The sequence below is a fragment of the Papaver somniferum genome, unplaced genomic scaffold (genome assembly GCF_003573695.1).
Source record: "Papaver somniferum cultivar HN1 unplaced genomic scaffold, ASM357369v1 unplaced-scaffold_107, whole genome shotgun sequence".
Taxonomy (NCBI): domain Eukaryota; kingdom Viridiplantae; phylum Streptophyta; class Magnoliopsida; order Ranunculales; family Papaveraceae; genus Papaver; species Papaver somniferum.
The window spans coordinates 11,589,002-11,615,255 of record NW_020619603.1 but is presented as its reverse complement, the minus strand read 5'-3'; the positions used below and the strand labels follow the sequence as shown (position 1 = coordinate 11,615,255).

General features: G+C 39.4%; 1 protein-coding gene across 3 annotated transcripts; it reads left to right on the top strand.

Moving 5' to 3' along the window:
• The first annotated feature begins 13,956 nt into the window (after positions 1-13,956).
• Positions 13,957-19,371, top strand: LOC113328315 (F-box protein At3g07870-like). 3 transcript variants are annotated; one of them, XM_026575426.1, is made up of 4 exons: positions 13,957-14,071; positions 14,972-15,063; positions 17,139-17,332; positions 17,870-19,371. In XM_026575426.1, the coding sequence occupies exons 3-4, from the start codon at positions 17,164-17,166 to the stop codon at positions 19,234-19,236; spliced, it is 1,536 nt and encodes a 511-aa protein (XP_026431211.1). In that variant the 5' UTR covers positions 13,957-14,071; positions 14,972-15,063; positions 17,139-17,163; the 3' UTR covers positions 19,237-19,371. The 3 variants fall into 3 exon arrangements, 2 of the variants coding, with proteins under 2 accessions (XP_026431211.1, XP_026431212.1); XM_026575427.1 differs by lacking the exon at positions 13,957-14,071 and adding an exon at positions 14,152-14,327; XR_003349351.1 differs by lacking the exons at positions 17,139-17,332; positions 17,870-19,371 and adding an exon at positions 15,428-15,871.
• The last annotated feature ends 6,883 nt before the right edge of the window (positions 19,372-26,254 follow it).

Genomic DNA, 26,254 nt, shown 5'->3' with positions numbered 1-26,254 from the left:
AGTCTTCATGGCCGAACCACGTTATATGCTTGTGTTAATCTTTACATTTCATGCTATTTACATCTTGTTCATGATGGATCTTTTATGTTTAAGTAGTTTTTAGTCTTAAATCTTACTTGGGTGTAGTAGTCAGAAAATATGCAGCTACATTTTGGCGCTAGAAACAGGGAGGTATGAATATGTAATCTACCTCCCTAACAACAGATCTATATTGATTTCATAATCTCTGTAAGAGAAGTGTTTTCACACTAAAAAGTATATTTCTATTGAGATGAATGAGTAGAGCTCGGACTCAAAAATGATCTTCACGATCTAAGAAGTCTAGGAGAACCTCAAGATCAACAGATCTACGTTTTTTCACTAATTTTATTTAAGATTTCTTGTTATTTTCAAGATTTTCAAAGTTTTCCTCAAGTAGCTCAGGAGAGTTGTATATCGGAGTAAACATGGAGTTCTAAATGCTTTAGTGCTCAAACGATCTCCTCCATGAAAGAGTTGGAAAGAGATGCTAGTCAGTAGACTACATAAGGAAGCAATCACCTTATAAGAGTTGAAAAAGACAAACTTTTCTTGATGTTCATCATCAAACTCGCCATAATCTCGGAATTTCCTTCTTAAGAATTTGAATTTAAGTCAAGGGGAGGAATTAATGAGTATATAATCAGTCATCGAACTCAAAATTTTGTTTGATGTCATAAGTTAAAAGATGAAGAGATATATTTCCTAGAATGGGAAAACGTACTCAATCGTCATAATTAGATTCTTTCCCTATAGGGGTATGGCATGTTGAGGGAGATATTTCCTCGAAAAAAGAGGACTGGAAAAACACTTTTTCTCCATCATCAACACCTCATGCAAACAGGGATGTTTTGACATTTTCACATGTCTCCAAAATCTACTACAAAGTCTTCCTGTACTGAACTTTCCAATCTAAACTATGACTTAGTAATTGCATGTGACCTGCAAATATAGGGTCCCACTTTTCTAAAAGAAAAGACAAATTAAGTATTATTACATATGTTACAGGGAAGGTAATGGGGACGCGGCGATCTACTCGTGCGAGCCAAGGAGAAAATGGTGGAGCCCAAACAGAAGGACTCGACGATATGGAGCCAGGCGAGCCTTTGATCCCAGGCGAGGGACAACCCGATGACCAATATCGGGAAGGACTAACTGATAATTCTAGATCCGAAGGCGAGGGAAAACCCTTCGAGAAGCGTGACGATATTCGTCTTAGTCAGCCAAGAGTGTTGAACTGTTTGCCGAGACAAGCAACAAATGGTGAGGTCAAGAAGGACAACCCTTCATACCTCGTCGATGCTAATGCTGCAATTCCAGCCATCCTGAGAACCCAAGAGGCTCAGGATAAGAGAATGATGAACTTAGAAAGGCACAATAGAAATCTAGAACGGAGAAACCGCAGGTTAAAACGCAAAGTAATAAAAAAGGTACCACTCACCACCATTGAAGAAATCCCGGAGGAGGAAAACCCTTTCGAGCATCTGCAAGACGACGAACGAATTAACATCCCTAAAACCTCGAACGAGGAAACAACAGATCGATTTCCTAAGGGAAGTAGAGGTGTGCCCGACCACGAGGGTAGCCTATCCGAAGGGTTATCAGACGTTGATCCCAAACACAGACGAAACAAGAACCGAATCAACGAAGTAAATGTTGACTGCGAGACCGAGAATCTCGCAGCCACAAACCCAAAGTGAGGGGATAACTTGAGGTCAACTCGCTCTAAGATTGTGTCACACATCGAACAATCGTACGAGGACTCGGGGAGATCAAGGCTTCGCCCCCATGAACCATCTTTATCGCCCGAGAGAGCTCTGGAAAGGAGAAAGAAGGCCGAAACTAGGTGAGATGAGGACGAACTCCAAGCCTGATTCAACCGACTCGAGAAAATGTATAGAGAAGGTACAGGAAAGCAGGAGAACAAGAAATTGGAAGTGGTCATGCAAGAAGCAGGACAATCTCCCTTATTCTAAAATCTATTAAGATTGTCATTCCCAAGGAAGTGCTCCCTACCGGTGTTCACACCCCCGTTCACAGGAACATGAGATGTTATTGAGCACCTTAGGACTTATCATATGACACTGACCCAATGGGACCACTACGATGTGGTGTTGTGTAAATTTTTTCCGGCTATTCTAAGAGATGAAGCCTTGTTATGGTACAATAATCTACCCAAAGTCTCAGTCAAGTCGTTTGCTCATCTATCCGAGCTGTTTTTAGAAACATATATTCATAACAGTCGAATCCGACCAGAAGTTGATGCGTTGTTTCAAATATCTAGAGGGCCGAACGGGTCGCTTCGTTCCCTGGTGACACGATGGAGAAAACTCTGAGCCTCTTTTTGTCCGCATGTATGAAGCCATGCCAAAATCTTGGGCAAATTAAGAAAAATCCAAGAGGACTACATAGCCTTGGAGGAACTCCAGGATGGAACTTATGATAAGGTGGCAAGAGGAACTAGTAGAGGAGCAAACGTGGTAGAACCACAGAACCCACCAGTGCCAGCCCAAGGAGCAGGGCGATCCAACAATGGGTCAACCCAGTTCGACAAGCATCGAACTGGAGGATGAAAAGGAAGAGACCAGGCCCAACAGAAGAAGGGAAAGTTCATTGACCCAGTTTATACAAAACGGAATACCCCCATATCCGAGATCCTCAAGAAGATCGCGGACAACATAAAATCACTTATCCATGGAATAGAGGTCAGCAACCAGAACGAACTAAAAATAGGACTGACTTCTGTGAATTCCACCAATTTCACAGCCACGCGACAGACTCGTGTAGGGACTTAAAAAAGGCATTGCAAGATATGATCAATGAGGGAAAACTCCAATAATACATTGCACAACCAACAACACCACCCACCACTGGGGCACCCGTACATCGTGTGGAGATCCCTCGAGAGGAACAGTATTTGGGCTGCAATACCATTTCACACTCGGCAATAACCACCCTCGTACGAGAGGGAAATATTACCGGAAGAATCCACAAACGATACTTCAAAGGTGATGAAGTTTTCAGCGTAACCAGAGAAACCCCAATAGAATATTGGATGAGGGTACCCATCAGCTTTTCAGCCTCGGAGGCACCAGAAGGAGGACAAAACCATAAAGACCCACTAGTGGTCACGATGGCCATCGCACTCCCCGAACACGAGGGCGAGGAAGCGAAGACTAAAACACTACCCTGGGAAATGCCCAAAATTTTGATCGATGGTGGTAGTTATGTCGAAATCTTATTCTATGAAATATTCAAACAAATGGGCCTCAAAGACGAGTGCCTCATACCCTCGACTTACAACATATTTGGCTTCAACGGGTCATCAACCCGTCCAAGAGGAGAAATAACATTAGAAATTTGGGTTGGAAGAATCCTTACCTTAACCACTTTCTGTGTGGTAGATGTCTTGTCACCCTACACGGCCATTGTCGGACGATTCTGGGTCCACGAAATCAAAGGAATGGCCTCAACTTACCATCAAAGGCTAAGATTTCCCACGCCTGATGGAGTGGCAGAAATTATTGGAGACTCTGACGAAGCAAAGCATTGCTACAAGATGGACGTCCAAAACGGCGAGAACAAAGTAAACTCTCCAAAAACACAGGCGAGGACGGTTAGAAGTATTAATAACTCTATTGAAGCCCATGATTACATTGCAATAAATGATGCACCAACACGCTTGTCTGACGCCTCAACTTCATGCAACACCATAACCTCGGGACCGACCATACGACCCTTATAGCAATCACAGAACCTCCCCGATGAGGGAGAAATCGAACCTCGTCCTCATAACAAGGTCGGAGGCACACCTAAGAAACGTCATGGAGAATATCACACAGGAATCAACCTGGAGCGGAGAATGTTGGTCCACAACCAACAAGCAACTTTTAAGGAGTTAACCCAGCCAAGATCACGACACATCATGCTACAACCACCATTTGGCAACAACAAGCCATCAACAGGACTCATGGGAAACTCTCCCCAAAAATTGGCTATTGATTGGATTATAGACGCTGCATCCACGGGCTCCTTACTATCCTTATTGGACAGTTACTCGGGTTACAACCCTTGCCTCGCACAAAGATGTCCACCTCATCTGGGCACAACATACATAAGGGGAGAGCACACCCTCTCCAAAGTCCTCGGCGATACATTAAGTCCTTGGCCATCCGTCAAGATGGCACAAATGTTGCCAAGCCCAATTAGGCTCTTAAGCAAGCTTACCTCACAAAGTAGGCTAGAAGAAAAGACACAAACGTTGCTTCAAACTAATGAGAAGCATTAACGCAATTATAGCTTATCTCTCATTAAGCACAATATACAGCCCATGAAGGTTGATATCCAGAAGTCAGGGCTTCGAGCCCACCTTGTAAGCAGGTCATGCGACCTCCCTCGAAATGTACTAAGGGCTCACACCCTCTTTTGAAATTAATAAAATTACTTCTTTTGTGTATTACTTGTTTACATTGTGTAGATTTAAAATCTTATCATCGCATGTGTTTATTTTTCCTTTCTGATTTATATATGCATATAGGATAGTTGCATCATACTTGCATTTCCAACAAACACACAAATACACTCAACAACCATGGCACGGTGTTGGATACACCTCCTATCCTACAACAAAACAGTGCGGGTAAATTCACCCCAAGTTACCTTACACGGACAACAGACCTAAGGTAACGTCGTCCCGATCATGATATCGAACGACGTCCTGACATAACAGGAGATACCCAGATTTGACAACTCTATCTTACACCACAGTAAGGATTGATCAACCAAGGTATCACCCTTGACAATATGCTCCAACAGCAAGCTCAAGCAACAAGTGCTTCTACAATTGGCACTAAACAAAATATACAAGGTTAAACGAAAGTTTCTACAATCCTAGTCTAACACCATAAGAGATAGCATGTATATAAAGGAATTGATCACTCCTTGGATATGTTACCCGAGGTTGGACCAACAATGTACAATCGAAACTCTTTCACAGCCAAATCATAATAAGAATATCATACGATTAAAACGAAGGTGGTCGCCAAACGGCACAGTCAAAAAGCAATTAGTAACAATATCAAAGATGCCTCCCACATACGAGGACTTACCACAAAATAACAACAAAGTCATGCCTCCCACAACTGAGGACTTTCCAATAAAGACGAAAATGTTTCCATAAAGGTGCATACGAATCTACAAGACTTATTTTCAACACGGGAAACTAGGAGAAAGAGGCTAAAATGAGCAAGATTAAGTCTGTTCACTATCAGGTGCTCGTTGATCGTCGTCCCCTTCATCCTCGACGTCAGTGAAAATCTTCACAGGCTCGGACTCGACAACCGAGAGAGGGACCACGATGTTCGCAGCAGCAGCAGCGGCGGCTCGTTGACGCTCTCGAAGGACATCAACCTTACAAGCTTTTGTCATCAGCACCTTATACTCGGCATGAAGGTTATTCAACTTCTCATTCTTCTCCGCTTGGGCAACAACTAATTCTTCCTCATGACTGCTCACCAACTCATTAAGCTCCTGATCAAGGCCCCGCCTAGCCGCCCTCTCTTCCTCCAATTGAGGCTCCAACTCAGCCTTTTGCTTAAAAACCTCTGCAAGAGCAAAGCAAAAAGATTAACTCACACCAAATATCATGGCGAAACAATACACAAATTGATGTACAAGTGACCTTCGTTTTCAAGCAAAACGACGGCTAAATTATGTTCTAATCGAATCTTTTCGGCATCTAGAGCACTAAGCCGGGATTCTACATGAGTCACGGCCATGTCACCATGAGGAAAAGATAGCATATGTCTATCCCGCTCCTTCTCTAGGGAAATATAATCCCGCTTAAGCCTCCTCAGTGCTTCCCTATCATCTTCTGCATGTGCTATGATAGGCATATGATCGCATTGCCAATTAATAAGCCCATATTTTTGCGCCCGGAGCACCTTGATCTCTGAACGCTCCACAGTTGTTCTCTTAGCTTTCTCAAGCAAATCCCGTAATTCCACAGTGCGTCTCCGATGTACCTCAACATCCTCCTGCAACTTCACATTCTCTTTCTCTAAGGAGTCAATCTTACACTGGCGTGCGCTGACATGCAGTCTAAGACCACTGCGTTCTTTAGCATGTCTATGACCAACATTATCTAACTGCTCCTCCAATCGTTTGACCATAACTACCAATACAGGGACTATTTCAGAAGTCTCATCCCTATCAAGAAGGTGCAATATTAAGGATATAAAACGAGTAAATACCTTCTAACTCTTTCTTATCCCGATGAAAGGCTGATGTTTCGTCCCTCGCCAATGCCAATGCGGTACGAAGTAGTTGAACCTCTTGCTTAGCAGCTTTGGCCTTCCTCATAGCCACGCGAGCCTCGGCTAGCATACCAATCCTCAAATTGTTGCTCTAAAGATACAACAATACCAGTCAAGACTGGGGCAAAAAAAAAAAAAAAAAGAGAGAGCAAACAAAAACAATTCATATAATGATGAAAAATTGAAACAAGTTAAACACCGCATACCGATAGCACCAGCTGTTGTTGTCCAGATCTGTCCAAAGACACCAGGACACGAGCTTTCTCATCATCGCTCAGATGAGCATACATGTCCGAGCATATGATCTTCATCGACTCGGATCCGCCACTAAACCAGGGCGTAGAAGAAGAAGCACCAGACGGACCCGCTGGAGCAGAAGGAAAACCACTAGCAAAGTTGCTTGGTACACTCGGGGTGCCACCACCAGCACTCGGAGTCACAATAAGACCATCGCCACCAACATCTGCACCCCCGCCAGCGATATCGGGTGCCTGGGGCAGAGTTATCTCCGATCCAAAGGCAGCACCAGGATCGGAAGGACCAGCCAACAAAGTTTGATCAAGGTCCTCGAAGAATGAATCGGAGACATCCAACATTTCATTCTCACCAAACAAAGCATCCACATCCACTTCCATGGCATGTTCAATCGCAGCAGCAGGAGCATTCGATGGCCCAACACCATCAACTAATCTTCTCATCTGCCAAACAACACAAATACATTGGCTGCTAATGCAAAAAACAGGGCAAGGTATATATATACGTCAAAAACTCAGGACAAGTATTTTTTACCTTAGCATCCTCACTAGTTCGGGCTGACTGAGACAAACGCCTACGAGGGGTAAACCACTTAAGCTCCCAAGGTCTATAGGTAGGAGGATGGGCGTGCATCTCAGGAATACAAGGAAGAACATTACCAAGCTCATCCCAACCATAAATGTAAGGGCCCACAATTCGAATAGGAGCAACATGCCACTTGGGATCATGAGTCTTACGAATAGTACGCTGAGTAGCAACAGGAGGATCCAAATCGGAGAGATACTGAGAATCTCGAGCGCTCTTCCGAGACCTAGAAATTCCAAATCCATCATAGGTATCAGACTGGTGACACCAGTAGTTCTCCACAAAAGTATCATGATTATACAGATCCTTCTGATTGGGAGTAAACCGGTTGAACTCGTGCTGAGTAACTTTTCCTTGGATTCCGCGATAACACTCTCGGGCGATCCGATAGAAGTTACCATTGGGATGATATATGGCTCGCTGAGGTTCAAGCTTACATAGCATCTCGTACTTGAAGGGATTTAACAGACAGTACAGAGGAAGACGAAGGCCGGCGTCAAGTTGACCCATTGAGACTATGATCTCGTTAGGACCACAAGGGTTTTTCTCGAAGAGATCCTTGGAAAGAACGCCAAATTGCCCCACAGGAGTGGAAAAATAAATATTGAACCGTTGGAGACGATGCCTAACCCTCACCGATTCCAGAAACGCCTCATCAGACAGGCCGGATAAACGCTCAGAACTAGGAGTTCTCATTGGAGCTTTTTCGGTACTGATAAAAAAGCTAACAGAAGAAAAGAAGTGAGAACAGTGGCTAACATGGCAGTGAAAAACTAGACTAAAACGAACATACACCGGCAAGAACTGCCGGAAACAATGGCGGCAAAGCTTCACAGCCGTAGCAAAAGAAGGAAGTTACCGGTCAAAATGACTGTAATAACCACATAACCCAAAAAAGGGAAAGGAACAATGACAGGAATCATTGGTTCTAACAAAACCGAATGATTACATACAAAAAGAGATCGATAATAATCATCGGCGAAAACAAAAGAAAGGATAAAGAAAAGGGACCATACCGTCTTGAGGAGCGGGATGGGAAGTTCCTCCCAGAATTTATAAATCTCTATATCGGAGACAAGAAGTTAAGGAGAAACCGCAAGAGACAAAGGAGAGAAAGAATGAAAAGCTCTGAACTCTGAAAAGAGATATTAAAGACGACATTCTCTCCTCCCAATAAATTTTATAAGAAACCGAAGGACCACCAACCGACGCCTCGGGTTCAATGGGTAAAAGCGCATTAAAAATACAGACGTGGCGTAAACCGAGAACGTGGCGGAAAAGTTGCGACGGTTACATAGTTTTCTTCCCATCATGCCCTCGGCAAGTTGCAAAGAAAATGAGCAAAATGTGTGGGTAAAATACATGATGGCCACGTGTCGACATCCCAAGGGATGAATACATGATAAGATGAGGAGGTGGAAGCACCGAATCATTCATCGAGAGAGAAGGATTTGTCTCAGTCGAGGCAACTGCACAAGCGCCACATGAATGACACGTGTATGTAAAGGTCTAATCTGCTCAGACGGTCAAGTCTAGAAAACAAGACCACATTTAATGAAAGATAAGAACAGGACCTGGGTAGTTGGGCATCGTGACAGAAGACTCGGACGATCTATACTACGACCCAGAGGCGATTGAGCACGAGGTTCTCCATAGAAAGGCAACACGATCCAAGGGAGAGCAAGACAACTCGAAGGGAGGACCAAGTACGCCATCGCGAGGGACGGTATAGAACGAGTCCGAGGGAGCCAGGACGATGGGTGACAGCTCACCCAGCTCAGATGATCAAGCGACTACGAGTTTATTTTATCTATAAATACCAGTCCATGTATCAGGAGGTGGATAACTTATGTAATCTTAGATGGTTTTTCTACAGAGAATTCCTAAGAGAGACTTAGATAGAGAGAAAGTGATAAATCTAGAAGAGATCTGTAACACTTTCAAGGGTAAGACTTTATAATCAATAAGAAAACATCTTCTTCTCCGTGGGCGTAGGTCTTCATGGCCGAACCACGTTATATGCTTGTGTTAATCTTTACATTTCATGTTATTTACATCTTGTTCATGATGAATCTTGTATGTTTAAGTAGTTTTTAGTCTTAAATTTTACTTGGGTGTAGTAGTCAGAAAATATGCAACTACAATATCTATGTCTACACAATTGTGAGACAATTGAACACCTAAACCTAGAATCTTTGATTTGCCAAATCAAGGGAATAAATTCAAGCACATCCCGTAATGACGAAAATCTCCATTAAAAAGTTCCTTTTAACGGTCAAAATTTTCATGGTAGTATTAGTGGGCCTGCCTAATAGATTGGTCGGTTCTCCATGAAACATTGTTCAATCTCTACTCAACTTATAGCTTAATTTACTAGCTAGCTATGTAAATGCAGCGTTTCTTCATCAAAGGACAGTATACTTTGGAATCGTGGTACAGAATAGATTTTTTGTAAGTGAAAATATGGCAGCAACTCCAACAGAAATGGAAAACTTGTTTGTGTTCCTCGTTCACTTCCAAGGCACATAAATATACGGTGATGATATCAGAATCTGTTTACTTTGGTTTACTTTGGTTTAGAGAACAAGCTAGTAGATAAATAATCGAAGAAGGTGTAGGTTTACTTTGGTTTTAAATCATTTTTAAGGGTAGTACGAATGTCTTTGAATTTGATTACTAATAACATTCAGATATGCTTCAAACAAACAAACAAAAAAGCAAACATCTCAGATATACTTAGCGTAGGATTGTGTTTCGACATGTCATGTCATATGTGGTGTTAGGACGTACTGAGTATATGTCTTCTCAAATAACTGGTAATATGATGAATTTTTGAAATGTGAGTTTTTAGTTTATAGCAAAAGTATATCCCTTTTGGGTATAGTGTTGTAGTAAAAAGAAAATGAAAGATAAAAATAAACTTATTGATCGGCATAGGGCTAGGAGTTACACCCACACCTATCTCTCTGGAAGCACCATTACCGCTTACAAGCAGGCTACATGTGGGTTGTACGTAACTTTTTGTGTGTTCAACTAGCGCGTTGCGTCAACCAAGTATGGTATGACTCCACCCATACTCTGTATCCTCGTATATATACCATGATACGGAATGTTTGTAGACCTAATTTTAAAAATAGAACGAAAAGAGAGTGTTACTAAAAATATTATACCAAATGGTGGTTGTGAAGTGAATGTTGAGAATGTCATTAGTTGTTGGTTTCAGTTTGATTGCTAAAAAATAATTGATTTCCTTTTCTAGACCAGTTCTATTTCCTAGTTTAGATGACTTTCTTCTCTTACTCTCGGTGTTTGCTGTAGGAATCGTTGAATCCTATATAATAACATGGTTTGAACTCTAGCATTGTAGAAATGCTAGAGTATCATTGTTTTTGCTGGTGATAGTATCATTGTTTTTCTATTCAGTGGTGGTGGTGTACTAGAGGTACTAGAAACAGAATTTGATATAAGATATTGGATAAATTAGTTGAATTAGTACTAGTTTTTCTTCTCTTAGCAATTGCCAGAAAAACCTCTTCTTGAATCAGATCCAGAATCTAATTAATTTCTCAACATTAGATCCTTATTGGTGTGTAAAACTTCATCTAAATCTTCACTTCCACCACCATCTGAAACCCCTACTTCAACATCCTCATCAAATTCTCTACTGAAATTCTGTCAATCCCATGAGACTTGAGTACCGTACCATGATAAGTACTAGTATCAGATATTGTTCTAGTTCTTGAAAGGAGGGAGTTTCTCAACGAGTGTTTGAGTTTGTAAATTAGTAGAATGATTAAGATGATGAAGACTGTTGAGAGAATTACAGCAACATATTTTGGTCAAGTGGATTGTTCGTTTGGGAAGATTAAAGATGAGATTTTTAATATTCTGGTATCGGAGGATGGTGGGCATGAAGAAAAAAGGTTTGTACTGCTTCGTTTTTTTTTTATTTTCCTTGAGATTTGAAGCATCTCAGTTTTTAGCTCTATTTCACCTTGCATCACATCTTGCAATTTCACTGTTGATTTGCTTTTATTTTTATGATTGAATAAGAGAAAAAACGAGTCTTTGATTATTCAGTTACTTTATAGTTATATGCTGTAGTGTAGTGATAGTACCAAGTGCATCGAATGATTTGCAGTACCGCCCATCCTATTTTACTGTATTTATTTTAGTCATTATTCACGGCTTTACCCTTTCCTTTTGCTATCTTTATCTTCAACCACAAAGACCATATTTTTTTTTCAGACTCACTCCATTGCCGTTTAGAAGAGTGTTATAAAAAAAAAAATTTATATCCACCAAAATTTTCTCCCAAAAAAAAAAAAGGTTTCTCCTATTTCCTACCCCACTTTTCCTATTTCCCATACCCATAAAATCCCATCCCCAATTGTACTATGTACCACCCAAATGAATTTTCACATTTCCTAAATGCTGCCTTTGACTTTTTATTTACACCTAAAATTAAAATTACCCCTACAACTAACGTCCACCATCCAAACCACTTCTTCTTTTCCATCTCATCTCCACCACCGGCCTGCCCCCATCATTGGTCATCTTTTTTATTATTTTTTGGTCATATTCCGACCTTGTATAAGAGAAGATCCCTCCCAAACAACTTAGGAATTGTTGTAACAAAACCTAAGTAAACCTTAAACCTAATTCTTAATTTTTGAAAGCGTGATTGTATATGACTATAATGTGATTAATGTGTAACAATAACATGTCAACAGTCGAGCGATCACAATGATGGCTGAGAGTGCTGCTGTTTATGATGACTCCTCTAAGAATCCAGTACAGAGAGGATAATGTATACTTACAGGTGATATTAAACCATAGTGAAGTTTCCCCATATCTTGGCCAACCTAATTCGTTCAGCGAGTGTATTTAAGCCCGTAATAACTTGTGTCTTCAGTGATTCAAATCCAAGGATTTACATGTTAATGGTTTTCTTTTTAATGGAAAGGGAAAGTTTCGTAACAAAGGAGATAAACAGGATTGAGGATAGTCATGGTCAGATTTAATTTGACCTTTGGGATGGTAAATAGGAAAAAAACAAGATCAAAAAGTGTATTGATTTCACGAATTATGATAGGGATGGGAAATAGGAAAAATAGGGATGGGAAATAGGGAAAACCAAAAAAATTCCATATGAAACAAAAATATCGGCATGTCCCACACGTGATTAACAGGGGATGTTTTTAGGGATTTCTTTTTGCTTCACTCTATTTTGTGGAATTATCTCCTGGTGTATTCATCATTTCTGGTGTCATAAACACAAAAATCTAAATGGACAGTCTTTTTTTTTCTGAAAATTTCATCCTTTCAGAAATTTGCCGCAGGCTCATTTTGGCTAACTAATCCACTTTGGAGTAGTTACTACTTACCCTTGCTCACATGAACATCATTTTTGCTAACCATTAAGCTTTCAGAGCCTCGTTTAATCGGGGCCCTAAAAACTAATTAGGGACTTCATCCATTTTATTTGCACCCCAAAATTTTCAGGGGCATATAAATAAGGGTGAAATAAAGATGTATCCCTACTTTTTTGGGTGCATACAGATGTACCACCGCTTTTTTCACTTTTACATATGTACTTCTGTTTTGACCGTTTTTTTGAAAAAACGGCTAACGGAAAGTTAACCTCCATGTCAGCGGTTAAATTGTCCAACTCACTTGCTACGTAAGTTGTGTACATTGTCCAACTCGTCTATTCTACCACGTAAGATGCGTGCAATCAACAATGTTTCAAAGACAACTGCAATTCCGAAATCAAATTGAACTTGTGTAAGAATCAGTATAATCTCAACATTGCTTACGTTGTCTGCAAGAACAAACACTGTGAAGCATTCAGATGGGCTTCAAATGCAATAGTTATTTTACTGTATTTATTTTAGTCATTATTCACGGCTTGACCCTTTCCTTTTGCTATCTTTATCTTCAACCACAAAGACCATATTTTTTTCAGACTCACTCCATTGCCGTTTTAAGTTGTCATCAGAAATGTGACGCTGCGAACTCCTAACGCCGTACTTTGAGTTCAATGTTGTGATGTTTAGTATTTTGTTATCTAGTAGGAGTAGTAAAGATGCTATATCTGCAGGGTGTACTTTTTGCAGTCATATATTCTGATTGGTTTATAACTGAATCCGAATTTGTGATTGTTTTTCTTTTTGGGTTACATGTGAAAACTCTGCCATATTTGTGCACAAGTAGTAATTAGTAATGTCTAGCACCACATTGGGGATTGAATGCAAAACTCAACGACAGGGAAAGGGGTCAGGTAGGTAGGGAGTGTTGGGGATGGTGTCATTCATGATCATCATGATATGTTGGCTTGGCTACTATCAATATAATTCAGTCAACGACCGTAACTCAATCCTTGGCGATTGACTTATAGTGAATTACTACAAATTGGTTCTCTTTCTCAATGATCACTCCTGTCTCAATTGTTTCCAAATAGTTTCTGACCCCTGAACACACCAAACCCAATCAACTACTAAGACAATGCAGAAAAACCAAGTCCAGAGATTGGTACTACGCTATTCTGATAACGTGTGTAACATTCTGTTCATAGCCTCAGACAAGAAAGAGTGTATGTTGAGAGTGTTTGGGATAAGACTTGTGGAGAAACAAAGTAGTTGGAGTGGTGTGACATCAGTTTACTGCATTGAACTTGTTTGGTTTTTAGTTGGATTGACACGTGCGAGTCAGATGCTACCGAACCCACCCACCCTCTTAAATTATTCTCTTTTTTTTTATTATTATTTCCTTTTCCTTTTACTACTGTGTTTCTCTTCAACACGAAGACCATATAGTTTCTGAGCCTCCATGGCGGCAGGCTTTCTGCTTTGAGTTTTCACTAATCGGCCGAGGATAGTGACAGATTGAGGAGGCAGGTATGACTCTGCGAACGCCCTACTTTTGAAATTAATGTTTTGTTTGTCTTCTCTTGTGAAGATGATGACTGTATGTCTCAGGGTTGTACTTGGGTTGCAGAGTTGTGTTATTCTTAGTCAAGGCTGTCTGATCCCTCTGTGTTGTTCTGATTGGTTTGGGCAAAGTTAATGCCCAATTTGTGTTAGATTTACTTTTTGTAGATCTCAAAAAATTTGCCATTTTTGTGCTAAACATGGGAAGCTGATACATAAACCGGTCAGTAATGTTCTTTTTGTTTGTGATTTCTGTCTGGCTGGCATCACTGAGTAACATTGGGAGATAAGATTCACTTGTTATTTAGATCTAGAAAGAATAATACCCCTTTTTTGGTGCAAGTTCCCCAGCTACTATGAAATTGTAGAAATGATCTTTCATTAATTTTGTTCAAAAGGAGGTCCCCGGACATATTTCACTTTTATTTGGATCCGGAATTCTCCATTTTTTGGAGCAAGTTGCCCAGCCACGCCGGTGACTTAATTCTGTCACTAATTTTTACGGATTCTTCCTTTGGTGTGGTAACAACCGAAAAGGTTACCTATTTTTCTCAAACAACTGACCATGATTTTTAAAGTGACAAAATTTATATTTCTCCAGTATGATGACAAAAATTCCTTAAGAATGGGTTAAATTTCAAAGTGTGCTTATACATTTTTCATTTTTTAGTGTATAGTCTGGCACCCCATGGTCTTGACTATATGGTTGGCTGGTGTATTTTGGAAGAGAGTAATGTCTTTTCTTAAGTTATTTTTATACTTGGCTGCCTATATCTGAATATTCAAGGTACTTGGTGTTTTGCTTAGAGATGAGTATGGTCATGATCATAATTGGTGACTCATAAAATTATGCTTTACATGTTGCAGCACAAGAAACAACACAAAAGGGAGCTGAATAGTAGCAGCTCACGGCCAGTAGCGTTGACACATTACTTTTGAAACTCTAAATTAAGAAAGAGGTACGAGTACTGCTATCCAGCTATCTTCATTGTACAATTAAAACACTTGTGTGGAATTCATACACATGTTCTGTATGATTACTCATGATCAATCTTTGTTTGTCCCAAACGATAGTATAAACAATTAGGTTGTGCTTGGTAGAGCATAACTACTAGCTTTGATGGTTGTTAAGGTGACAACAAATTAACTAATTTTAGTCGAGATTTTATAGAGTTCGCTTTCTATTCTAGAGTTATTGTTTTAGGGTTAAATATTGTCAAACACATATATTTTAATGACATTCTGGGTTAAAGGAATTGAGGGAAATCATAACACAATTACTTCATTAGCAAGCCTGAAACGCTGGATTTCGTTACCCTGCAGACGCGAACCAGGATTCAGGGCTTGCGCTTGAAGAGAAAGAACCCACTGCTGAGCCTTTGCTGAGCTCCAGAGTAACCAGCATTGGGAGCAAACGCAGTCATCGATGAGATGGCTGTCTCCAAAAAAGATGGTTGTAATATACACAAAAAAGTGGACACTGGTGTAGGGGTGATGTTTAAGACACTGGTGTCCAAGTGATGGAACTTTGTGGCTTATTGTGTGTTGTTCAAGACACGGGTGTCCAACTGATGTCTAAGACACTGGTGTCCGAGTGATGAAACAGACACTAGAGATACATTTGAATGAACCCAGTCTTGTTAGATGTCAAAACTGATTTCAGAGGGAAATAAGCATGTGTATATAAATAAACGGTTGTTGAATGGTTCTTTGTGTAAATATAAATAACTGCAAGGCAGATTAGGCGCTTGCTAGTTTTCTTCTACTTATTGGTGCTTGTGAGTCCCAAATGAGTTGAACGCTATCTGCTCAGGCAGGATCTGATTATGTTGTTGTGCATTCTGATATGATTTGATTGCCTTGCTTGTGCTGACTTGGGTTTGGTAGTATTGGTGATGTTCCGTATTTTCTGTATAACTCACATCCATCCGTTGCTGATACGACTGTTTGCTGGTGCATATACACGGTGCTTTTGCAAGTAAATGTCCTGCTGTACAAGGATGACTGGGCTTGTTGTGTTTGATTGTTTTGCGTGAAACTGGTTTTGGTCTTGGTTTATTTTTTGCATAGAGATCGTTTTACATATAAGACTGGTGCAATATCACCAGCCTTGTTTAGTTTCATTTAAATCATGTGAGACTCATGCAAAAATCACCAGCTTTGTTTCCAGATCGTTTTCGTTGATGATTAATCATTCAATGTGAATCTCAGTTTCTTTACCTTCAATCTAAATTCCGAATTCTACTAAGAAAAGAAAAATCCAATATTCATAATTTCTGTGTGAATGGCACTTCCTGTTTCTCCTCAGGTCTGCTCCTTGGGTTTCGTTTAGCAAATTTGTCTGTGTCAGGAATTGGGTTTGGTTTTAATTTTCTTCTTAGATCAAATGCTCTAGACAAAGCAAAGAAATAAGATCAACTGTTTTTTATTTCGATAAATTAATTTATCCAAGCAGCTCGAATAAACATTTGGTGAAACAAGAACTAACTGATCCTTTATTTATAATCGCCTATTTCCGTGAGATTAACTGATAAAAAGATTTTTATTTTTAGAAAAAACCTTCTCCATTACTAATTTTCGTGTCAACATTATTCTTGGGGACGGACTACACGTGGACCGAGTCAACTATTGTGTGTTGACCTGAAAAAAATCAAAAACTATAGTATGTGTGTTGACCTGAAGAAAATCAAAAAGCGACGGACCAGAAAAAACAGGTTCTGTGCCGTAGAACAGTGGATCCTACGTGACTATTTTTTTGCTAGGTCTTGTGTTCGAAACTCTTGAAGAGGAGCTAAATTTTTAGTGTAGTGTTTGTGGTTGGTGGGTCGGGTGGAAATTAGGCCAGCCCGAATGTATGGGCTTGGTGGGGAGCCTGTCCTTGTTAAACCTCTGGCATTAGTTTATATTGGCATGTCATACCAGTACTAGTACCGTATGGTTGTGACAAAAATTGCTTTGTTTTGGGCATATACAGTGTGGGTCCTGCTTCAAACTTATTTGTTTCATTATTTCTAAATATTTGTGCAAACTGCAGGTGAAGCATATTAAAAAAAACTGATATGGGCCTTAAGGATTCTAAAAGCGATACTTATCATGGTGATGGTTCAACTGCCTCAGCAGCAGTTTTAGATGGTGGTCGTATGGATGGTTCCACCACCACAATAGGTGTAGCTTGTGCAGACTCCGGAGGCTCCCTAGTATTAATATTGGGAGACTCGCAAGGCAAAGGTAGTGTTGTTGTTGTTGTTTTGTGTTTGCAGTTTGTTTGTCCATGTTTTATCTCCCTTGCTAGTTTCCATGAAACGTTGTTTTTGAGGAATCCGCAAAAACATTAGCACAAAACTAGCATGCAAACGACACGTAGACCAAAGTCGACTTTATTTTGCCACGTTTACTATGTGACACCTCAAGCACTTTATAATGACACGAGTTAACAACATATGACCCCTGATGCATTATTTTATGATGACACGTGTTAACGTTTGACATGTCTTGACGTCATATGACACTTGGAGGTGACAGAATCCCAAGTGGGCCTAGGGTTTAGTTTGATTGTCAAACTAAGGCGATTTCCATTTTGTAGTGCAGTTCTGCTTCCAGTGGGTGATTTCTTTTTTTCAGTCTCGGTGTTGTTTTCGGAATCATTGAAGCCTATAAATAATAAAAAGGGTCTAGCATCGTAGAAAAGCACATCCACCATGGTTTTCTTTTTCTGAAACTAGCTAGATTTTTTCTTACTTTTTGGTTTTTGTTTTTTGTTATTAGATCAACAATCATTCATGGAGTCTCTTCCCGCGGATATCGTACAAGATATCCTCTCTCGGGTTCCAGCTGAATCTGTTTTAGGGTGCAAATTAGTTTGTAAGAAATGGGTGAAACTCATCCGGGGAAATCACTTTGCTAGTATGCACCTCAGGCGCCTGCTTAACCATCTCCACGATGGGGACGAAGATAATCTAGCTGCTAAGGTGGAGCCAGGTCTCTTTTTTGCTGGTCGCACCGACGATCCTGACGTCTACAGAACTTTACTTTTCCATGGAGGACAACTAATTGATAGGATTAACAACGATGAGAAATATATCTACAATCAAAATCTGAAAAGGATCTATCATCCTCGTATGCACCATAAACCTTTACATATTCACTTGGTTGGCTCCTGCAATGGTTTGGTTTGTGCATTTCAACACCACCATTTGGTTATAGATCCCATCTATATCTGCAATCCTCTTACCAGAGAATATGTGTATCTTCCTCAACTAGTTGTAAACGAAGAAGACCTTGTTGATCCCGAATTTTTTCGTATAGAAGGAGGAGTGGTTAGCATGGTTAACCAAACTGCATGCGGGTTTGGGTACGTTAGTTCAACCAATGAGTACAAGGTTGTTAGAATCCATTACGTCGATTATGAAGAAGGAATTGTTGAAGTATACACACTTGGCAGTGGTTTTGGGTGGAGAGCGATAGGTGAGATTCCCTATCGACTGGATATGTCGTGGGATGGTAAGGGTATTTGTGTAAAGGATGCTATTTATTGGACTACGTACAACAAAGTTGTGAAATTTGACTTGGCTAAGGAAGAGTTTCGGTTGCTGCCTGCCCCTCCTTGTATGCAAAACCTTCAGAACGAAGATAAATGTGGCCTTGTAGCGCTTGGAAGGCAGTTGTGTTACTATATGGACAAGTTACGCATAGAAATCTGGTCCTTGATGGAAAGTAATGACTCGAAGGAAACCTGGCGTATGGAGTGTGATTTTGATTACGAACCCGTAGTAGGTTCTCGTGAAAGTCACTTTTTGCCAATTTTACTTGCGAAGAATGGGCAAATCATATTTTTATATGATGAATCTGTGCTTTATTGTTATGACAAGACAACAACAGTTTTGAAGATGATTTCCAACGAAGCGTCAGCCGATTATTTGGAGTGTGTCGAAGCAGTTGCTCACGTAAATACCTTGGTATCATTGGAAGCCATGGGGGAAAATTCAAAGAGATACACGGTTCATCCATGTGGGGTCGGTACTCCATGGGATCATGTTATCGATGAGTTAGACCGAGTTGCTCTGGGTGAGGTAGACCGAGTTGCTCTGAGTGAGGAAATTGATACGACGCGTTTCAGGTTCAGGCGAGCATAAAGATTTGTCCTCTCATTTCAATTGTGATGCAAGGATTGTTTTGTTTGATGGTATTTTTTTTTTTACTTTAGCTCTGGTTGTGTCCCCCCCTCACTATTACATTAAAAGGTTTTTCTTTTGGACACTTCAATTTTATATTTTTCCGTCTTATCTAATTTCGTGGACGTACGCTTATGGTGTTCCTAGACAATCTAGGGTAGCGTCTGAGACATAACGTGTCCTAGTTAACTCCCATACAACTCTTTGATTGCTCAGAGGCATAATGTATCGTTAGTTTGTGTAACAACAATTCAAGAGAACTAGATTCCAAGGTGCTGCTTCCAAATTTTAAATCGAAATGATCCTCTTCTGGCCGAGGCTCATGGTGTTCTACTTGCATTGACGTTTGTATTACTATCGAGGGAGACAGCCAACAATTGATCCTTAATGGTGAAAACTTTTAGAATACGGGCATCCAACTCAAAACCAATTGTCAATGAGTGGAGAGGCCCTAAGGAATTATAAACTGTAGGATCTTAAATGCTCAGACAATGTGGGACTAATAATCTCAACACGCCCCCTCATGTGTAGTCTCGTTGGGTCTAACACGTGGACAATTAAATCGGGTGATGCGGAGTAAAGGTGCGGTCAACTGACTCGACACAAATAGCCTGCTCTGTTACCAAATTAAAGTCTGCGGGCATCCAACTCAAAACCAATTGGCAATGAGTGGAGAGGTCCAAACAATGTGGGACCTTAAGGGATTATAAACCGTAGGATCTTTGATGCCCAAACAATGTGGGACTAATAATCTCAACAAAAACTCGACTGCAGTGAAGAATTAGGCGCTTGATTGAAGAAGTTAAGGCTCTCTCCAACCAGTAATAATCGAATCAGTCTGCATTTAGGCACTCATTTCCAGCAAAAAGAAAAAGTCAATCACTTGATTTAATTTCATCAATAATATTTGTTATCATTATTGAAACGTTTATAGCGATTTTCGAGGTTAATGACCAAGACATGTGCCGATAATTGTATTTTTTTTTACCTAATAAACCATTATACCTTGCAACAGGTTCACTTGCATTGGCAACTACCAAAAAAAAGTAGTACCATATCTTCTTTTGACTGCTAAAACCTAATTTTTAGGGGCACATCACAGAGTCACAATGACCGGCACGTCACAGGCGGATGATCCCATTGAAAATAGAAAGATTATTCAGAAAGCGACTTAGTTTACTTTAGAATGTAATGATGATAACGAGAAGAGGACAACAAATGAGACGTCTTTTTTATCTACCCAACATATTACAACTATATTTAGAAAATAATACAACACAAAAGTGGCTCAGACTGAGTCAATTCCATGAAAGACTAAATTGCTAGTAATTTACTTTGAAAGTACCATATGCTATTCTTTAATAGAGTATGTTAGTCTTTTACTTAACAAAAGACATGTAATAGAGTATGTTAATCTTTTACTTAACAAAAGACATGTAATAGAGCGTAAGAGCTACAACAACGTGATACTAAAGCATCAATTTGGCTTAAGAAAATGGTAAAAGCCTGTTTAATTTGGTAAACAATAATTTTTAGCATATAAGATTCTAATAAGTTGTTACCTGTATTTCTAATCATTTAGTTAAGTATATGTTCTTACAAATTTTCTTGTTTTTCTAATCAATAATAAGTATATGTAACCAATTTGATTTCTTACAAATTTTCCCAGCAGTTGCACGTTAATGAATTCTCTTGAACAACTATATCAACTTTCTAATGTTTAATGAAATTTCTAGAATTCATTCGTGTACTAATAGCGATAACAATGTACATATTTGGATTGCATGATCATAATAATCCAAAAAATCGTTCATTAACTAACACAGAAATATTAGATGTTCATTTCCAATTTCAGTTGTCATATTTCTACTAAATCGGTAACTACACAAATTCACAGAATCACCAAAAACATATCTGTGTCACCACTTTCATCCAGTCCCATAGATCAACGACTTCATGAGAAACATTATAAAAAATATCATCTGGTTCTCTCTTCCTTGAATCAAAAAGATAAAATTGAATCTAGTGAGATTCAAATAAAAATTCAACTCACGAATAGTGAAAAATTAAGGCATCCTTAAAATGCTCATATAGAACCCAGCTCAACTTTTTATCTTTACATGTCACCTTTTGTTTATTTAAAATTTTCAGTCATTTATTAATTTCTAGAATTGAATCTAGCGATTATCAAGTAAATATTACATTCAAATAAAAATTTAATTCAAGAATTATGAAAAATTAAGGTATCTCAAAATTTAGCCGAATAACAGATTTGATTATATGAAACCAAGCTTAAACTCTCACCTTTCCATGTTTACTTTTACGTTTGGATAAGAAAAAGATCATTAATATTGCAAAAGTCTATAAAATTTACGTTTGGATAAGAAAAAACTCATTAATATTGCAAAAGTTCATAAACTTGTTTCCTGAATCGAAAGGGAAATCGCTAGGCTCATTGGTATTGTTATTCATTGCAAATATATTTTAAATTACCAATATGTGTGTTTAGTATAACCGCTCATAAAAATGATTATGTTCTTGGTAAAATTATTCACGAGGCCTGACTTTTATAATGGTATGACTTTTATTAGTGAAACCGATCTTAAGTAATCACTCAAGATGGTATGATCGATACCTTGTAATTGGCACGACTTTTATCTAGCAATTGGGAAACCGATTCCAGTAAGAGGTGCAACACATTACAAGAGGGGAATCGATCCCCGTAAGAGGTGCAACACGTTTTGGTATTGGGGGAAACCGATCCCATGAACATCTGCAACAAGTTTGTAGTTTGGAGATGCCGATCCTATGGACATGTGCAACCGAATACAGGTAGCTACCATAAGTTGTGGGGAACCGATCCTAGTACCTAGTCAACCATTTTTTGGTAACTAGTGTGACTATGCACAGTACTCACATGGAGGTAGAACCGAAACTTGTTTTGGTAGAACCGATAAACCCATTATTTTTGATTTGATATGATAATCAATCACGTAGTTCTTGGAAATAAGATGCATATCGATTCCTGGATTGCAAGTATCAAAATGGACTTGCAAAGTAAAGATGTCGACATACTTTGAACATGTGTCGTAACTCTTATTTTTTTAATTGTTCAAAAATATTCCATAATAGCTAAAGAAGAATCCCGGATCGAAATTAATTAAAAATCTTTTAATTAAGATGTCTTAGTTTTATATATGCTATTTAATATCCAGCAATTAAAAGCATATCTTTAGAAAATTATAATTAGTAATGTGCATTTACTAGTTGTAGATTTTCTACTGGGATTTCGGACAAGTTTTGGACAAAGCATTTCCAGGAATTATGAAAACTGATTTTGTGTTTAATGCATATCTTTGAGAATATTCGATTTTGGAAATTCCTTGTTGTCCAAAATTACAGTTTATTTTAGTTTTAGATTGACTTGATTGACTAACGGTGGTTGAATTTTGATTGCACCTAGTTTGTTTATGCTTTAGAATCTTCTCTTATGATATAAAATTAACTCAAACTAGATCGAATTTTCGACAGGGATCTTTAGACTATTTGTAGATCTAAAGACGTCTTGTGATAATCCAACGTTAACATACTCTGTTTTGTGTGCGATTGAACACGAGAGATTCAAGTTTATTGTGTGCAGGTATTTATTGAAGATCAAAGAAGATTTGAAGACAATAAGACTTTGTGGGTTCATAATCTTTGGTGTGCACAATACTTGTTGCGGCTGGAAAGGGATCCAACTATAATCGGTTTATCTTTATGATAAATTTGATTGATTAGTTGAGAGATTGGCAGTTAATCATTTGGTGGCATTCTTCAGTGTCCGAACTTGATTAGTTGTAAATATAAATCTAAGTTACTAATTTATATAAGATCTAAGGACCCGACAAAGGATTTTATTGGTTAAATGGAAGAGCCTTTGTCAAACTCATATCACGTTGCTTGAAAATAGTTATTACCGCATAGATTTGTTGTTCCTTGTTTGGAATACAAACCAAAGGAATTGTTCCAAGTGCGAGAGTTAATACAAGTTGGAAGCGCAGGAATACTGAGGGAACTAGGTGAACTATAGGTTTAGTTTCTTGGTATCAACTATACGAAGTTGGTTTAGATTTTGTACAGTGGTTTAATTCTGAGAGTATTCAATCTGGACTAGGTCCTGGGGTTTTTCTGCATTTGTAGTTTCCTCGTTAACAAAATCTTGTTGTGTCATTTACTTTTATTTTCCGCAATTATAATTGTGATATTATAATTTAAAGTAAATTACACAAAAGTTAATTCCTATTTTACTTGATAGACAATTCCGAGAGTTTAGTTAAGTATGAACCCATTATCAAGTAAACATATTTCATTGTTGTATTGTCTCGATCTCGTATCCATACACAATTACACAAACTGTGAACCGATCAGTTTTATTGTCTCGACTCAGTCCATAGACAATCACTTTCGGGGAAAGGACTTATAGGTGAAAAAGTTTTAAATTGAGGTATAATTGGGTACCCTCGTCTTTTCATAATCATATGATGCAACATCTTCGGTGGCATACGTACAGTTAATGCCAAACATACATGGAAAAATACAAGAAAGTGCAGCGCCAAGAGATAGTTTAAATGTGAAGTTACATTGTAGTGTAGGATGAACCCAAAGTTAAATATGCAGGATCCATGCCAGCGTTATGGTGAGATTCATCAGTGCATTGATATACAATAAGACAACTACTTCTTAGATCGAGCAGCACACGTTAGTTTCAGGAGATGTGATACAGGTAATGTGATGAGTGCCAAATATTGTATATATTTATCCCTTTTTGTTGGCATTTTAACTCATCTTTTATGCATTAATTCTACATTTTATCCCATATTCTGTATTTTCATTGTTTTCAAGAATAAATATTTTTATTAATTAATTTTGCATTTTTAGGTAATAAATAAAGTTCGGATGAGTCGCGGAGCGAAAAGGGCAGAAAAGTAGTGAAAAGCCGGGAGAAATTACGCAAGGAAACCGCGAAGAATGGTGCGCACAACCTCATTTTCTACACACAAAAGCGCCTCCGTTCTCAGCCATCAGATCATTTCTCAGAAGCATCCGACGGTCGCTCCTTCATAGAGCATCAAAATCTGAAGTCTCTGCCGAGCACCACAGCGCTGAAATTCCAAGCCTTCAGATTAGATGGTAGTTGAATCCAACGGTCGCTCCCTTGTTGTTCATCAAAGTTTGATATCTCCGCCTTACACTACAATACCTAACCCCATCTGTAGCCGTTAACTTCGTTGTATCAAAAAATCTGACGGTCGCTACAAGCTTCACTTCACATCACCGTCCGATCTACCTACCATCTTCGCATCTCGCAGCTCAGCGTCGCAGAACATCAAATTCGATGGACTCGCCTAACACCCTAGCGACCGAGCACCTACACCCCAACCAAACAGACCCTTCTCCCATTCTATCGCACCCATCTCCACCATCACCCTCCCCTCTGCAGAGCCACCTCCCATTCCCTCTGCAGAAACCATGTCCGCCACCAGCTCCGCCTGCCTCTGCCTCAACCACCACCACGCCTCTTCCAAAAGCCATCATGGCTACTTGTAATCATAACCCATCATTGTTCCCATCTCCCTAGTCCATCTAATTCACTTATTTCACACATTTTCAACCGAAACCCTAAAGTGTGAAATAGGCAAATTAGGTTGAGCTAGAGTGAAATTGAAGGCATGGAGAGGTAGAGAAGGACAAGTAGAGTAATGGGTTGCGTTCAATTTGATGTTGCTACATCAAATTAGGTGAGAAATTACTAAACCCTAGCTCTGTCAGTTTGGGTGAAAAATTGGGGAAAACCCTAATGATGTAATTGGGTATAAATTGGGACTATGGGTTGTGTTAGAAACCATGTTTGGACTAGCCTACATACAGGACTCTCATGTCCTGTTAATATGTTAATTTTCAATTTTCAGTTCAGTTCAGTTTCATGTTCCTGATATGCTTATGTTCATGTTATAATTGTTATTTGTCTCCTGTTAATGTGTTAGTTGTTTGTGTGTGTTCACATGTTAATTTCAGTTCATTTGTTAATCTCTGCTCAGTTTCATTTCATTTATGTTCATGTTAGACTTTCTATTCACTGTTAAATGTTCACTGTCAGTTAAATGTTCCTGTTATGTATAAATTCACTGTCATTTGAAGGAATGCTAGGCTAGATTTCTTAGAAGCTTTGTGTTGATTGTGTAATGGAAGAAATCAGTGCTTAAAGCAAGCTGATTTTCTTGCCATTCCCTGTGTATGCTTAGGTTGCACTTTGATTGAGTATTGGGAGAAACTAGTGCTCATAGCAAGCTAGTTTTCTTCCCATTCTATTTGTTTGCCTGTTTTCTGCCTAGCCTTGCTTCATTTCAGTTTCTTCACCACAACCCTGCCCTTGGCCTTAGGCCTTGGTTATCTTGTTTTGTTCTTTGCTTTTGCTGTTGACTTGTTGTATCTTCCCTTTTGTTGCTGTTTAGTTACACTGTTGCCTCTGCCTTGTTATTCCTGCTGCCTTTCATTGCTTGTACATTCTGCTGCATTGCTGCCCTTTTTCTGCTACACTGCTGCCTTTGCTGTTGTTGCTTTTCTCTTGCTTTCCCTTGCTTGTGCAGCTGTATACAGTGTTGCTGCCTTCTTTCTGTGCACTGCTTGTGCAGCTGCAGTGCTGCTGCTTTTCTCCTGCTGCAGCTGCTGTTGCTGTTTACCACTCCCTGTTGCAGCTGCCCTGCCAAGCTGCTGCCACTTCTTGCTACTCCTGCAGCCAAGCAAAGGCCTAGTTCAACAACTGAGTCCAAAGACCAAAGGCCCAGTCCTCAGTAACCAAAGCCCAATTTCATTGAGGCCAAAGCCTAGTGTATTGATAGGTTAGAGCTAAAGCCCAATTCAATTAATTGTGGGCTTAACCCAAAAACCTGAACTCACTGTAAGGCCAAAGCCCAATTTGCATTTCAAAGACCAACTG

Excerpts from the sequence above, each read along its gene's own strand:
- LOC113328315 (XM_026575426.1), top strand. The coding sequence starts at position 17,164 with ATGGGCCTTAAGGATTCTAAAAGCGATACTTATCATGGTGATGGTTCA. Across the intron at positions 17,333-17,869 it reads GGGAGACTCGCAAGGCAAAG|ATCAACAATCATTCATGGAG; the intron begins GTAGTGTTGTTG and ends TTTTGTTATTAG.